This window comes from Pinus tabuliformis, chromosome 9 (assembly GCF_031772625.1).
Source record: "Pinus tabuliformis cultivar Carrire ecotype Pingquan chromosome 9, CPIR1, whole genome shotgun sequence".
NCBI lineage: Eukaryota > Viridiplantae > Streptophyta > Pinopsida > Pinales > Pinaceae > Pinus > Pinus tabuliformis.
Window position 1 is genome coordinate 1,238,850,139 of NC_142307.1, and position 17,194 is coordinate 1,238,867,332.

Genomic DNA, 17,194 nt, shown 5'->3' on the forward strand with positions numbered 1-17,194 from the left:
CCCTACATTTTCCTTGAACTCCATATCTCTCCCCATCTCTTTCTCCTCCACTCTCTCCTCCTTTCCCTCTCTCAATATTTGTGCCCCCCTCTCTCTCTTAACCTATTCTCTCTCTCCCTCTGCTCTCCTTCTCTCTTTCTCCACTCCTCCTCTTCTCTCTCCCTCACTTTATCTCCATTTCTCCCTTATCACTCCCTCTATGTCTCCACCTTTATCACTCTAGGTCTTTCTTCTTCCCTCCCATATATATTTGGAGCTAGTATACATCCTAGTATATTAATATATATTATAATATAAAAAAATATATATTATATTAGAGTTAATATTATATTAGCAAAAAATTAATAATAATATTATTAAAATATATTAGTATTAAATTTTTAATATTAATATCATATTTGAAAAACCTAATGGTGGCCATGTGGTAAAATCGAAGGGGAGGAACCAAGTAAAGGCCAGGGTGCAGACAACAGAGAGATACAGTAGCAGACAGGGCAGACCCCTGAGAGACACAGTCATGATAGAAGAGGTCAGGAGGGGAGAGATCCCCTCCTATTAGGATACGGTGACAGGGGAGGGTTAGAACGATTAGTGGGCAAAGGAGAAACAGAATGCAGGCCCGGTTCTGGGAGCGACTTGGCAGGTGGGCAGAAGGGGAAGATGCCTGCCATGTGCGGAGGAGAAACCCAGGTTTGTGATTCCATCAAATAAACTGGAAAGGTACAGAAGTTACATGAAAGACCACGCCCTTATCTGCAAGTTTTTCAGTGCATGGTCGTCTGAACGAGACCTTACCAAGTGGATACAGCAAAAATGGCAGCCCCAAGGACACATTGAGCTAAAGTTGGGAGCGAAGGGCTTCTTCACGGTAATCTTCTCTAACCTGCAAGATAAGGAAAAAGTGTTTGAAAATGGACCTTATTTTTATTATAATGCTGGTCTTTTTATGAGGTATTGGGAGGAATGTTATAACCCCGATAAGGAAAAATTTCTAGCAGCGCCAGTCTGGGTTCGATTATTTGGGCTACCCATAGACTTTTGGGACCCGGAAATATTGGAAGGGATAGGAAACACAATAGGAAGTTTTGTGAAAATAGCAGAAACCACAAAGAAAGGAAGGTATACATCGTATGCCAGGATATGCATCTATATGAACTTAGCAAACCCTATCCCAGATTCAGTGGAACTAGAGTATCATGAAGAAGTCTGGCAGCAAAACCTAGACTATGAGCATATACCGTTTAGATGCCGTAGATGCCATGAACATGGACATCTGGTTAAGGATTGCCCGATTACTATGGAAGAAGAAGAAAGGAGAAGTAATCTGCAGAAGAGAGGGCCAGTAGATCAGGAAGGATTCCAAGAGGTGAAAAGTAAACGGAAAATCACCAAGGTAAACCCCAAGGAAGACAAGAAGGAAAAACAAACAATCCCAGGGAAATCAAATAGCTTTGAAATATTACAGGAAGAGGGAGAAGAGGAGGACCAAACCATGGAAAATCAAGAAGATAAAGAGTCAGAAAATAGCTCAAGTAGTGAAAGAGCTCACATAAAGAGGAAAGCCCCGAGTGAGGTCACGGACAAAGGCAAGGAGCAGGAAGAACCGGTAGAACAGATGGAGACAGACATGGAGACAATCAGGGAAGATCTTAGTCAAGAAGAAGAAGTCCTAAGAAAACTACTAAATGAATGGAGGAATTTGGATGAGAGGTTTATCCCGGAAGACCAGAAGAGGTTGTATGCGGAAACCTTTCAGCAGTACAAAGCTAAACAGGAAAAAGGTAAAGCGGCGCTGGAAGAATACCAAGAGAGCCAGAAGGAAAGCAGAACAGATCAGCAAGGACAAGGCAGGGGGGGGAAAATGAGGATGGAAAAATCTTAAAGATTCTATCCAACTAATGGGAGAAATGTTGGTAAACACAGGAAGAGTGGTTCCGCTGTCAGCGGTGTTTCAAAACCTATCTCAAACCCCTCAATGATTTTGACATCATGGAATATTAGAGGCTTAAACAGCAAAGGGAAGCAGAGACATTTAGTAGCAAGACTGAGGAAGGACAAACCACAGATAATGCTAATCCAGGAAACTAAAATTTCAGGCCAGAAGATGGAGGAAATTCTCAATAAAATAAACCCAAGATATGAGCAAGTAACCATAGACGCTAAAGGAAGTGCGGGAGGGATAGCAGTCATTTGGAATCCAGCAGAAGTCCTATCAGACTGGTGGATAGGAATGCCCAGAATCCTAACCGGCAGATTCAGACTCATTGGGAAAAGTGAATGGGTAGTTGTGTCGGCAGTCTACGGGCCCCATACCCCGACAGATCGCGGCCTCTTCCTTAGTCATCTGGAAAAACTCAAAAATATGCACCAGGAGCAAAGGTGGGTTATCGCAGGCGACTTCAACTTGATAACCTCCAGAGAAGAGAAGAAAGGAGGCATTAACAGGGAAAACCTGAAGATGGAAAGATTAAGGGATGTCCAGACAGATTTAAGGATGGTAGATATACCAACAATAAATGAGAAATTCACCTGGAAAAACAGAAAAGGCGGGAACAAACAAATAGCATCGAGTTTAGATAGATTTCTAGTCTCTGAGTATATAATAGGTATGGACATTTTTTACGAAGCCTCCATCCTCCCCTCTATAGGGTCGGATCATTGGCCAATCAAACTAGAAATAGCTATGAACAACCAGAATAAAAAGAGACCTTTTCGTTTTGAATCCTTTTGGCTAAGAGATCTAGACTTCTTAGACAAAGCAAGAAACTGGTGGCAGGAAAGCAAGATGGGAGTGGAAGGTTAGAACAAAATGCACATGTTCCAGCTCAGACTCAAAGACATAAAGGGCAAAATAAAGAAATGGAACAGGGAAGAATTTGGCAACATACAGCAAGAGAGAGGAAAACTACAGACTAGAATGGCAGGAATACAACAACAAATCATCGAGGAAGGAAGAAGCGAGGAGTTGGCTGAGGAGGAAGGCAGGTTAATCAATCAACTGGAGGAAAGATGCAAGCAGGAAGAAATTTTGTGGAAACAGAAATCACGTGTCCAATGGTTGAAAGACGGAGAAAAGAACTCCAAATTCTTCCACAAAGTGATGCTGAATCACAGACAGCACAATCGAATATTTTCACTGAAGGATAGTCAAGGAAACAGAGTGCTGCAACAGAAAGATATGGAGCAGCTCCTGGTGGACTATTTCAAAGGGATCCTAACAGAACCAAACATTAACAGGGAGGAGGAAATTGATAAGGTTTGTCAACATATTCCTAAAAAAGTAACTAGAGAACAAAATCTAGCTTTGCTTAGGGTAATTACAAAGGAAGAAGTGGAGGAAGTGGTGAAAAAAATGGCAAAGAATGAGGCCCTGGGACCTAATGGCTTCACCATTGAGTTTTACCAAGCATCCTGGAGTTTCATGGGTGACGACTTGCTGGACTTAGTGGAGGAATCAAGGTGTACAAAATGCATGCATCTGAATGCTACCTTGGCCTTCATTCCCAAGAATGGAAATTCAGACGAACCATAGGTATTTAGACCAATATCCCCCTGTAATTTCATCTATAAAATCTTAGCAACAATTATGGTGAATATACTCAAGCCAATTCTGCCTGACCTCATAGCTCAGGAACAAACTGGTTTTGTTAAAGGAAGGCAAATAACAGACGGAATTATAGTTGCCCAGGAAGTAATCCACTCCCTGAAAAATTCTCGAAATTCAGGCATGCTAATCAAATTAGACCTGGCTAAGGCTTATGACCGCCTTAGTTGGGTGTACCTGGAAGGTATCCTCAAAGCCCATGGATTTGATGAGAGATGGGTGAAATGGATCCTGTCTATGGTGAGCACTCCGGTGATGTCAGTCCTATTGAATGGCACCCCCACCGAAGCTTTCAACCCCTCGCGAGGGCTAAGATAGGGAGATCCCCTGTCTCCATTCCTCTTCATCTTGGCAGCGGAAGGATTGAGCAGGCTGGTAAAAGCACAAGTAGCTAGGGACCAGATAAAGGGGCTGAGAATCTTTGGGAATGATCTCAGCAATTTGTAGACGATGTAATGATGTATGGGTAGGCCACGCTCAAGGAGGCCCAACAGATTGTCAAAACCTTATCTGAGTTTACTCAAGCTTTCGGGACTGAGATTAATAAAGAGAAATCAGAAATATTTTTCTTCAACACTCAGCTAGTGGCCCAAAGATTTCTGGCGTGCACAATGGGATTTAGAATTGGAACTTTTCCAACGAAGTACCTGGGTATTATGCTTAATGAGCACCAATTCAGGGCCGCTAACTGGGTACCCCTAATAAATAAAATCAGGAAAAAGATGGACAATTGGACCTTTCGGTCGCTGAATACCCCCAGTCGACTAATTCTCCTAAAAGCAGTTCTGCAAGCTATTCCAATTTATCAGATATCGAGCCAAGCTATCCCCAAGTCCATCAGTCAAAAGCTAGTCGCCATGTTCAAGAAATTTCTTTGGCAGGGCACTAGCAAAACCAGAAAATGGGCCTTATTATCTTGGGAGTGGCTCAGCAAGCTAACCAAAGATGGAGGATTAGGTTTGAGGGACCCCTATGTTCTCAACCAAGTGATGGGGGCGAAGCTTTGGTGGAGATGGACACAGGGTGGCCAAGACTTATGGAAGGCAATCTGGGAAAGGAAATATGAGGCAGCGAAGGAACCAGAAGACAAGATGAGAAGTCAGACAGAGGCCAAAGGCTCCGCAATTTGGAACCTGGCGAGGAGTAACAAAGAACTGATAAGGGAATATAGCTTTTGGGAGATAAGAGTAGGAGATAAAGCCAGGTTTTGGGAGGAATCCTGGCAACAACACAAAAGACTCATCCAAAAGGAAGCCCTTCAAGTCATTCAGTCTTTCACCTCCTAGGCAGACAAAGATGTTGTTGGAAAATTTTGGAAACCAGGTGTTACACAAAATATTGTCACCATGACTATTTGCTATGGATCTATCATTATTTATGATATCCTCCTAAGCAAGTCTCAAACCTCAGCTCTTCATGTCAAGCTTTGAAAATGAGAGAAAGACCTTAAAAATCAATAAAGCTCTAGTTCCGCACTTTCTCTCACTGTTACCTACGGTCCCACACCCCCTGTTCATATTACCTGCGGACCTGCCTGCTCTGTTTCTAAAGGAGTGGGTGTGGACCCCTATGAAAATAAAAAAGGGGCAAATTTATTCTTAAAAAATCACTTTGGGTTAATTCTAGATGATTCTAGAAGGAATCTTGACGTGGATGGTTCACTCCTAGGTGGTTCATGCATCCCAAGAGAGAAGGAGCTAATCCCTTGATGAGAGGAGCTTATCCCTTTGAGGGAGGGCTTTATCCCTTTGAATGTGGACCTAGTAACTTCCCTCCATTGGGCTGGTTGCTAGGGAGGTTAGAAGCTGAACATTTTTTAGGGTAAATGCTGGTGTAATTGAGACTTCATAGTTAAGCTTGAGAGGAGAGATCACATACCTTTTGGCTTCATTGGGAAGAGAGTGAAACTTGTCAAAGTAGAGGAGACTTCTTGCTAGACCCTAGGAGGAGCTTGTACAGCATCAAGGCACAGATTGTAAAGTTCTTCTTTGATTTAAATTAATACAATCGGATTCATTTTTCTCAACAAATTGTCTTATGTAATTTGTTTCATGAATTCCTTGATCATCATGATAGGTATGCTTTGTTATATTGGCTTTTAAGGTGCTATTTAATTTGTGTGCTTGTTTGTGTTTGCAGATTCTCTACAAGGGAGATCATTTGGATCAACGAAGCGAGGCTTCCACAAACTTGCATTGGACCCAAGGTAGGCCTAAAACACTTGTTTGCCTTTGTTTATAAATTGCATACTTAGAGAAAGATAGGATTTGATTGGTTTGCTTGTCGCTAGATATCATTAGATACTAGGGAGGTCGATCTTGTCCGCAAGAACGACTCATTCCGTCTGACAAAATGGTGACTCCACTGGGGACTTGAGTGTTTGGTTTTTTCCTTGCTTTTACTTTGACCTAAGAAACTGTGTTTTTGTTTCTGTTTTTGGCTTGATGTGTGTGGGATTGGGTAGGTTTAGTTAATCTTGAATTATTTTTTGTTTTTCATACTTTTGGGAGAGGACCACACCCTCTACTTTTAACACAGTGCGGACCTATCCGCACTTTTGATTTACACACAGAACGGTACTGCACCTGTGTGGACTGCGGGCCTGCGGACCCTGTCAAAATTTTGAAAAACTTAAGATTTTCTCTTAAAGTCAACTTAGGATTTGTTTAGGTGTTTTTAGCCTCTGCCCAGACCTGCATGTGACTTGTGAGGAAATTTTCTTAGGTTAATTCCATTGGCATTAGGGTTTTAGGTGAAATTCCTAGAAGTTTTGGTTGTCGAGCTTGTTTTTCATTTTGGTCTTGTAGTGGCTCAGAGTTTAGAAGCCTTAGAGGCCTCAGATCACCTTGGTTTTTACTGGCCTTCTTATGAGTCTGACCATTTTCAAAATCTGCCTTTGTTGAGGAATCCATCTTGTGTTTCTCTTTGCGAAACTTCGAAAAGGCTTGTGTTAAAAATTTTGGATTTCATTTTTAGAAAAGAAAACAAAAATTGGTTGTTTTTTGACTGATTTGTGATTCTGGACAAATTAGTCCTTAGTTTGCTTATAGCTAAGTAAAACATCCTTGAAAAGAAATCTTGTAAGCTTTTACTTCAAATAGTTCTTAGAATTTATAGATCTCAAGATTAGATTTTTCCATAGTTTTGAGTGTTTTATGAAAATAAAATAAAAATCTCTTTTGAAAAAGTTTGTTTTTGTAGTATTTGAGTGTTTGAAAGAAAAGGTTCGTGAGCATAACTAGTTGTCTCATTTTTTAGTGTATTGGAAAAGACAAAAAGCTCTTCTTTTGATTTGTTTGTTAAGGAAAAGATTTGTTTTTACAAGCATTTGCATTCTCAACTCTTTCCTAGCTAGAAATTCATTGAAGGGAAAAGATTGCTTATCATCTTAAGTGCATTTTTTAGTGATTTCGAGTCGAGTCTTCACACCATAAGTTTCATCTCCGCACCTCTTGACTTAAAGAAAAACCAATAAAAATAACGCTTAAAGTAAAATCTATCTAGTAATCTTTTTATTTCTAGGGCTCTATTTCACCAACATATCTTACGCTAGTATCTTGGAGTAGGGAGTAATTAACTCTCCAAGATAGTAAAACAAACAAGTAGCTATATCTTGTGGTAGGAGATAAAATCCAATTGTTACATCTATGCTCTGGGAAAGCTCCTCTTAAAGAAGAAGCACGAGATCGTGTCCGAACCAGTGTGGGAATCAATCCTTCATCATCCGGAACGACCCTAGATATTCACGTATTAAAAACGATAAACCTCGGATTAACCATTGTCGAGGAGCCTGGGGTCACTTGTTGGTAAACCTTGGATTATGTCAAGGAGCCTTCCAGGGGATTGAGCTTGTTACTCTGCCTTTGCGTGCGTATCGGATCGTAGACTATTCCCCCATGTATATTTGTTTCCGTTGGTAACCATAGTGACCATATTCTATAGGATTCTTTCCTAAGGTGATGGTGGAGGGAAGATCCCACTGTACCTAGAGCAGACGTCGGCTAGACTCACTTGGATTTTCTTGGGGTTATCTTCACTCGAGACGGTTTAGTGGAGGAACTTGTGCCAGTCTATTCATTAAGCAGGTTGTCGGGGTAACTGTTCCAACCGCCATTTCTGTATTGAACTCTGCGACGTTGGATTTCATCACCAGCTAGTGTTTTTAGTACAGAAAGTTACTTTTTATGTGTGGTTTGATCTCCTAGATTCTTTAGGCGTGTGATTCAAAATTGTTTGGTTCTTTAGAGGCTTTAGGTGGTTTTCATTGAGATTTTTCTTTGTTTGCGTGTGAAGTAGTTAAAATATTTAATCGTGGCTGAATTACCAAGGAATTCCCGTAAACTTCAAGGCCAACCTCCTGAGTTTTCACCAAGCCAACCTGAAGGGCTACGAGCCCTTGTAACTCCTAGAGACAGTAGAGTTGGGTCACCTGAAGAAGGAGAATCTTCTTTAGTGGTACATCCTGATTATCAAGCTCTAGTAGCATATTAGAATCCACAATCTGTTTCTGTTTCCGAAGTTACTTGTAGATTTTCATCTACTAGTGATTTAGGTGAGGAACCTGAAACTGAATTTGCTGCTACGCCAACATAGGGATTTGCCTCTCCAACTTCCAGTGGTCCTGGTTTACCCAGGGTAGAAAGAATAATTACCCAAAATCTTCCTTCTAGACTTATAGCTATTGAAGAACTTGCTACTTCGGAAGAATAAGGTATACCTATCCCTAAAAATGAACCAGTTATAGAACTTAGGGAGAGTGAATCGATCTTTTACAGTCCACCTAGGAGCGACGCTTGGTATCTTTCATTGACCAATTTTTTGGAAAACTCGGGACTAGCTTTTTCACCACCTCGCATTCCTTTTCACCCAACACCTAGGGGTTATTATCATCCGTTAAATATGTCAAGATAGTCATCCATGTTTTCTCAATCTCCAGAAACCTTTATATACGGCGATCCTTCTGTTCCCTCTGGGTATCAGTCACTTATTGGTACTTTTTCGGGAGCATCTCCTCAACCTATCAAAAAAGGGTTATTAACTGGTAATAACAGTACTAAGCCGTTGAGTGTAGAAGATATTCTTATGATTTCAGGTACTATTCCTAATCCTCAACCTCAAGGTGGCCAGTTACCGCCTAGGGGGCAGCCTCAAAGTCCTTAATTATCGCCTGGGGGGCAACCTTAAGGTACCCAATTTCCACCTGGGGGGCAACCTCAAGGACAGTACATACCTATGGGATAGTACATTCCTCAAGGTCAACCTCAGACTCAATATGTACCTCAAGGTCAACTCCAATATCAATATGTACCTCAAGGTCAACAACAGTATCAGTACGTGTCTTAAGGTTATCAACCTCAAGGTTAGTACCTAACCCAAGGTTGTAGAAATTTTGAATAATATGACACATATTCACAGAGATTATCCTGATCATACAATTATAAGCAGAACATGTATAATACATAATCTCCTCTACGTTGATCATCAATTTACAGAAGCAGAAACATTCACAGGCACACATAGAAGCATCAATCAAACTCATTAACATAGTATGTATCTCGGGGAAAGCATCTCGCTAAAAACCCCACACTATCTGTATATTATATTGATTGAATCATGTAACATTACATAGTACAATACTCATCCCAAGTACTCAGTACTATCTCCTCATGCTACACACAATACAACTCAGATCTGATCTCCAAATCTCCCCCGCTGCTTGCCTGCCTCCACTGCTCAATACCTACTCAAGAATTGATGAGAATGGCTTACCAAACTCGTATTTGACCTGCAAATAATCAATCACACTCTGTAGGACATGAGCACAGGCTACAATTCTTGATATTGGCCAATTCATTGGCATACTCAATCCCTCTGACTGTGCAAATCATCATGCACAACTATAGTCACAACTGATAGCAATCTGATCCTCTAACACCTGTCCCTGCTGAACTGAACATGCACTGACATGCAACTGAGTTAACTGATGTATTTTATAGTTTCATTATGAGCTAATAACTTGTGAATTAATTAATAACTAATTCACCCAACTCATCTCTAGTCTATTGGCTAGTTAGACTAAATACAACCAGTTTAACAAAGCTAAACTGAACACAACTCCATCAACTGCACCTCCAGTCCACTAAACTCAACTCACTTGAGTTCTAACTGAAGTCCTGCATGAAAATATTAGTCATCCCATAGGTAACCACGTATTTCCCTCTGGGATCTGCATGTACCACATCCGTAGCTCATCCTGAAGTGCTCCAAGAGAATAAGATCAAGTTTATAGTCCAAATATTATTATGAGACAATAATATTTGACTTTTCTATTTTTGACAGCCAGTCTAAAAATAGACTTTGATCACTCACATTGTGATCACTCACACTATGGTCACCCACACTGTGATCACTCATACTGTGATCACCCACACTGTGATCATCCACACTGTGATCAAAAATAGAACTTGCGCCATAATTTGCCTGCGGGCCCACTTAGTGAAGGCGACTCTTTTCACTAAGCTCCATCATCTTGATGCAATCTCAACAAGCATTTCATGTTGCACACTTTTCAGAACTCCCTCTCAACAAGAAAGGCTTCCTCTCAAACCCGATCCTGTAACTTAGGAATGTTCTCCATGCAACACATCTGGTCGGTCCACTTGCTCTGTCATAAAAGTCTCTGACTGCTATTGCCTCTGTCAATTGAAGACTTTGCATCTCTGTGCTCTTCAGTATCTGACTGCTCTAGCCTCTGTCACTTTGATCTCTGACTGCATCCATGCTGCTGCTGGTTCTATCTCCCAGCATTTCATCCGCACTGCACCTCCCAACTGACCTCCCTGTTGGGCTAGAAACACCCTTTGATGTTGAAGCTCTACATGCTGCTGACGAGTGCTCCCTCTCTGACATCTGCGCTACTGAAACATCTCCATGCATCTTGCACCATTGCACACCTCTCTGTGCCACCTAGCACTGTGCAAAACATTTGTGCCTCTCGCATTGCCGTAGCCTGCTAGCTATGCGCTGTCCTAGGATTCCCTGCACTCTCGCACTCTCTGCCGCTCCATCCGCATCTGCGTCTACCCAATCAATTAGTTCCTGCTACTACACATTGGGGCTCCCGTAGCAAGGTTTCATCCAAGAGGTTGGGTACCTCAAGGATCCTGCCCCTCCTCCTTGGGACAATCAATCCACATCACCCCACCTCCTACCTGGAGGTATGGCTACATGCGATCCCTCAGCCCACCTGGCTCGAAGTTTCCCCCTACTGGAGGTCTCTGCACAAGTAGATGTCTCTACTGAATCTCCTCTCAGCTTCTCCTATTGTGGCTGCTCCACAACCTCCTGAAGCTGCTGCATCAACCATGGTTCCTCCACAATCGTCTGAGACTTCTTTTGGCTCTGCATGTTGAGAGGTAATGTATGCTCCCTCTCAACCACCAAGTCTCCATCATGACAATGAAAGCATCGTACTTTCGATTTGTCAACCTTCTTCCCATCATTGGAAGAACAAGATTCGGAAAGAGAACCCTTCTCCTTCCCCTTCTTCACCTTACTCGCTAAGGCACAGTTCTCCTCATCATGCATAGATAAAGAACTGTATCTGGTGCTCCGTCTAATCTCTTCCTGCATCAAATCCAACCATAGTCGTTCCCAATTTGGCAGTTTCTCCCTTCCATTCACCGAGTCCTGGTAGCTATGCCAACTCTTAGGAAGGTCAAGGAGTGCTAGACTCACCATCCTCATCCGACAGTCACCCCCACACTTCCCAGCTCATCCCATCATTGGGTGAACTTCGTGAGATACTGGGGCATACTGTCTCCATTCTCACACTGAATGTTTCTGAGTTTTACCTTTTTCTTTGGAATTAAATTCGAATTCCACCAGCTCAAAACTTAACTGCTTCCGATCTAGAATTCGTGAGAACAAAGTATTTCTTGTACAGAGATCGACTGTATGGGCATTCACCGGATCTCTCACCTTCCAAAAGAAGGATGAATCTAGAGGCTACCTGGCCCGATTACAGAATCTGCCTGAAGAAATAAAATGTAAACACTTTCTGAATAATAGATCCGATGATCAATCCTCACTTGATATCCTGTAAAAATCTCTTCTACAAATCAAGCAGCTCCCATACCATGTAGAAATTTTGAATAATATGACACATGTTCACAAAGATTATCTTGATCATACAATTATAAGCGGAACATGTATAATACATAATCTCCTCTACGTTGATCATCAATTTACAGAAGCAGAAACATTCACAGGCACACATAGAAGCATCAATCAAACTCATTAACACGGTATGTATCCTAGGGAAAGCATCTCGCTAAAAACCCCACACTATCTGTGTATTATATTGATTGAATCATGTAACATTACATAGTATAATACTCATCCCAAGTACTCAGTACTGTCTCCTCATGCTACACACAATACATCTCAGATCTGATCTCCAAATATCCCCCGCTGCTTGCCTGCCTCCACTGCTCAATACCTGATCAAGAATTGATGAGAATGGCTTACCAAACTCGTATTTGACCTGCAAGTAATCACTCACACTCTGTTGGACGTGAGCACAGGCTACAATTCTTGATATTGGCCAATTCATTGGCATACTTAATCCCTCTGATTGTGCAAATCATCATGCACAACTATAGTCACAACTGATAGCAATCTGATCCTCTAACACATGTCCCTGCTGAACTGAACATGCACTGACATGCAACTGAGTTAACTGATGTATTCTATAGTTGCATTATGATTTAATAACTTGTGAATTAATTAATAACTAATTCACCCAACTCATCTCTAGTCTATTTGCCAGTTAGACTAAATACAACCAGTTTAACAAAGCTAAACTGAACACAACTCCATCAACTGCACCTCCAGTCCACTAAACTCAACTCACTTGAGTTCTAACTGAAGTCCTGCATGAAAATATTAGTCATCCCATAGGTAACCACGTATTTCCCTCTGGGATCTGCATGTACCACATCCGTAGCTCATCCTGAAGTGCTCCAAGAGAATAAGATCAAGTTTACAGTCCAAATATTATTATGAGACAATAATATTTGACTTTTCTATTTTTGACAGCCAGTCTAAAAATAGACTTTGATCACTCACACTGTGATCACTCACACTGTGGTTACCCACACTGTGATCAGTCATACTGTGATCACCCACACTATGATCATCCACACTGTGATCATCCACACTGCGATCAAAAATATAACTTGCTCCATAATTTTCCTGCGGGCCCACTTAGTGAAGGCGACTCTTTTCACTAAGCTCCATCATCTTGTTGCAATCTCAACAAGCATTTCTTGTTGCACACTTTTCAACAAAGGTTACCAACCACCTTCTAGTCAATCAATTGTCCAAGGAGCTGGAAATGTACCTTTGAATTATCAACCCTACCCTCAACCCGGTTATGGTCCTCAATATTCTCAACCTGTTATGGGTCCGTACCCCGGAATGAACTTAGTGTGGGATCCATCTCAATCTCAACAGATCTTGCAACCAAATGTGTAGTTGTCATCTCAATCTGGACAACCCTTGGTTTCGGGTTCACCCCAGCAACCTATCCAGTCTATTATTCAAACTTCTGCACCTTCTGTAGTTTCTCAGTCTGAGCCTAGTACGCCTCGTACTCCACCTCAAACGACTGCTACAACTGCTGTAACATATGTTCAATCTACCCCACCTACTTCTGGAGTATCGGTAGCTCCGGTTTCTACTGTTCCTGTATCAACTCCTCAGACATCTTTACCTCAATCTGGATCCACAATTCAAACTTCAGTCCAAATGCCTGTAGGACAACCTGTTCCAAGTACGGTTGTCACAAGTCAACCTCAATTTACTTATCAACCGTACCAGGGACAGTACCAATTCGGTCCTATTGTACAACAGCCAGCCTATCAGTATCAACCATACCCTAGGTATACATATCAACAACCTCAACAACCCCAGTATGGTCCGGTTAATCCTGGTTTTCCGGGAGGATATAGTATCCCAAATGCAATTCCAATTCCTAGTTATCCTGGATATCCTCCTCCTGGGGCTAGTCTCATGACCCAGGGTTTCAGGGACCCTAATTATCAATTACCATTCATTGCAACTTTGGACTTGCCTGACTTGTCGCGCCTTACAAACGATCCAATTAACTATCTTCCGTTTTGGTTGCCAATGCCGAATAAGTTTCCTAGTGATATTCCTAAGTTTGAAGGCAAATTAGGAGAGGACCCACCGAACCATGTGATGACTTATCACCTCTGGTGTGCGTCTAATTCCATTTCAGATGATTCAATCCATTTAAGGCTTTTCCAACGCACTCTAATTAGTCTTGCGGCCAAGTGGTACATTGAGTTACCGCGAGCCACTTTTTATAACTTTAGTCAGTTAGCTACATCATTTTTAACTCATTTTCAGTTGCCAGTTAGATATGACAATGGCACGGAATTATTAACTTCATTAAAATAGTCAACGTCCACTTACATTTCAGATCACGTTCATGAATGGAGACGTCGACGGCGTTTAGTGAAAGTTTTTATCCCGGATCAAATTTTAGCTGAATGGTTTGTAAAATATTTATTACCGAAGATCACTGAGGATGTAGCTAAGGTAGGAGTCGTTACTGAAGAGCAAGTAATTTCTCAATCTCAGTACCTTGACTTAGTTTATACGCAGTCAGGTATGTTACATGAGAAAATCCCCAACCTTCCTAAACAAAATCAAATAACTGTAGCTCCTTCAGGGTCTCATGCCGTTGATGGTATGATTGATATGGTTAATACCAAAAGTAAGAAGATGTCTTCCAAGAATTCTTCCCCTATCATAACTTTACCAGGTTCCCCGACATGAGATTCTTTCGCGGAAATTTCCGCCGATATTCATGTTATAGAGTCATCTACAGCCAAATCAAAATCTGGCAGTAAGAAGAAAGGGAAGAAGAAAAATAAAACAGATAAAAATTCAAAAGAGAAACCAGAAAAAAAGGAATCAACTAATGAAAAACGCAAACCTCGTTATCCTTGTCTCATTTGTGACGAAGAAAATTTTACAAGAGACTACCCTCATCATGCAGAGGTTGCGAAATTTGTCAAAGGTTCCCAAACACCTGCTGTTTTGAAGGATCCTTTTCCTAGTCAAGATAGTAAGATGATAGGTTCTTCCTCAAATGCCTCTGAAGAATCCCATGTTAGGATTGCGGCTCAATCACAAGATTATGGAAGTAAAAGTCCTGTTGATGGTAAGGAAGCAAAATCCTTTCATTCGAATCCATCAAATTCAACTCCCGGTTCCGATCCACTACAGATCGAGAAACCTAACCCAGACTTAGTAATCAAACCACCCGCCAAGGGTATACTTCGAAAGTCAGCTTTCAATCCACATGCGAGAACGGCTCAAAACTATAACATTGTTGAAGATCTCACTATTTCACCTTCAGCAATGTCGACTTTGGAGGTGCTGCAATCATGTCCAGCACAACGTAAATTTCTATTATCGGCTATAGGAGTTGTTGACGTTCAGGACCCAAACCTTATCATCTTCGATCTAGAAAATAGTACACCACACTTACCTCATCAAATGGCTTTCGAGATTCCAGTGTTAGTCAAAAACAGACCTTTTTATAGGACTGTGATTGATGAGGGAGCCTTGACGTGTATTATGTCAATCCAGTGTTGGAGATCGCTTGGTTCTCCTATGCTAAATCAATCCACAACGATTCTAAATGCCTTTGATGGCCGTGGGTTTCATCCTTTTGGCATTCTATAGGATTTACCTATAGGGGTTGAAGGCAAAGCTATTAATCTAGATGTGGAGGTGGTTGATGCCCCTCTAGATTACAACCTTCTCTTGGGTCATAGTTGGTCTTACGCTATGACAGCTGTCATTTCATCGGTCTTTCGGCTTATAAAGTTCCCTCATAATGGAAAGATCATAACTATAGACCAGCTGACTTACTTTTCATCCGACGCAGCCTCTTCTGAAAGTATTCAACATGTCGGTAAAACAACTATCCCGTATAAGGATGTTGGTGTAGGACTAGTTAAAGATTCTAGTTTACTGGGAACTTTTCATTTTCCTCCTATCAATGCATCGTCTTCTACTGCAACCATTCATATGATTTCGTCAGACACTACTGTTTATGATGATCCTTGGATCATACCTTCCGAATCTGAGATAGATTCATTTGGTGATGTTATGCCTTTGAGTCCATATGAAATTGCGTATTAGGTTGTGTAGTCGTTTTCCGACCCTTCTTCAACCAAAATCGACTTAATGAATGTGTTCCATGAGGAATCATTTTCAACATCAAACTCAGACTCAAAAACGTTTTCCGAGCTTGTTCACACTGATGAGAAAATTCGTGAAATCCTATGTGTCGATGATTTACCATGGGAAGATCTTCATCATAGATGTTCGTTTTTATGTGAGATTGATCACTTTGAAAATGATTTTTCATCTATTTTTATGACTGAATATGTCAAGGAACCTCAAAATCCAATGAAAAATCCTGATTCTGAGTTAAATTTGGGAAACATTTCTCGAACTATTCCTATTGATATTTCGGTTAAGCTTGGAATTGTTGAAAACATTCATATAGGTGCCTCTTGTACGCAAGATGAAATTCAAACATATAAGGCCCTATTTCAAGAATTCTGCAACGTGTTTTCCTGGTCATATGAGGAAATGCCAGGAATTGACCCAGCAATTGTTGTTCATGAAATCAAAACCTACCCGGATGCTAAACCCGTCCGACAATGTTTGCGTCAGATCCACCCCGCGAAATGTTGCTGCCATTAAAGAAGAAGTTGAAAAATTACTCAAAGCAGGTTTCATTTATCCAATTCCGTTAACGGATTGGGTATTGAATATTGTTCCCGTTAACAAAAAGCAAGGGATAATAAGAATATGTCTCGACTATAGGGACATTAATCGGGCCTGTCCAAAAGACAATTACCCAACTCCCTATATCGATCAAATCATTGATGATTGTGCCGGAAGTGAAATATTCTCCTTCATGGATGTTTTTTCCGAATACAATCAAATAAATATTCTACCTGCTGATCAACCAAAAACGGCTTTCATTTGTCCATGGGGGACATTTTCTTATTGCAAATTACCTTTTGGGCTCAAGAACGCCGGGGAAACTTTTCAAAGAGCCATGTCTTACGCATTTCATGACATCAAGCACATTGTGCAACCCTATCTCGATGATTTACCTGCTTATTCATTACATCGAGCTGATCATCGCATCCATTTATGAGAAATATTTATGAGGTGTAGGCATTATCGAATTAGTTTGAATCCACACAAGTGTGTTTTCTGTATAGAAATAGGTCAGTTACTGGGTTTTGTTATTTCGAAAGCTGGCATCCGCGTCGATCCCTCGAAGGTTGAAGCTATTGTCAAATTGCCTCCTCCTTCGAGTCTTCGCTAGCTCCAAAGTTTGCAGGGGAAAGCAAACTTCTTACGTCGATTCATTCCTAGCTATGCTGAGATCACAAAAGGTTTTACCCAGTTGTTGAAATAGAATACTCCATTCTTTTGGGATGAGATAGCTGATAAATATTTTGATGC

General features: G+C 41.2%; 1 protein-coding gene across 1 annotated transcript; it reads left to right on the forward strand.

Moving 5' to 3' along the window:
• The first annotated feature begins 2,917 nt into the window (after window positions 1–2,917).
• Window positions 2,918–3,532, forward strand: LOC149153042 (uncharacterized). The gene has a single exon (XM_089443673.1). It carries the CDS (start codon window positions 2,918–2,920, stop codon window positions 3,530–3,532), a length of 615 nt encoding a protein of 204 aa, XP_089299799.1.
• Window positions 3,533–17,194: the final 13,662 nt, after the last annotated feature.

Bases quoted from the DNA above. Each gene is read 5' to 3' on its own strand.
- LOC149153042 (XM_089443673.1), top strand. From the start codon at position 2,918: ATGGCAGGAATACAACAACAAATCATCGAGGAAGGAAGAAGCGAGGAG.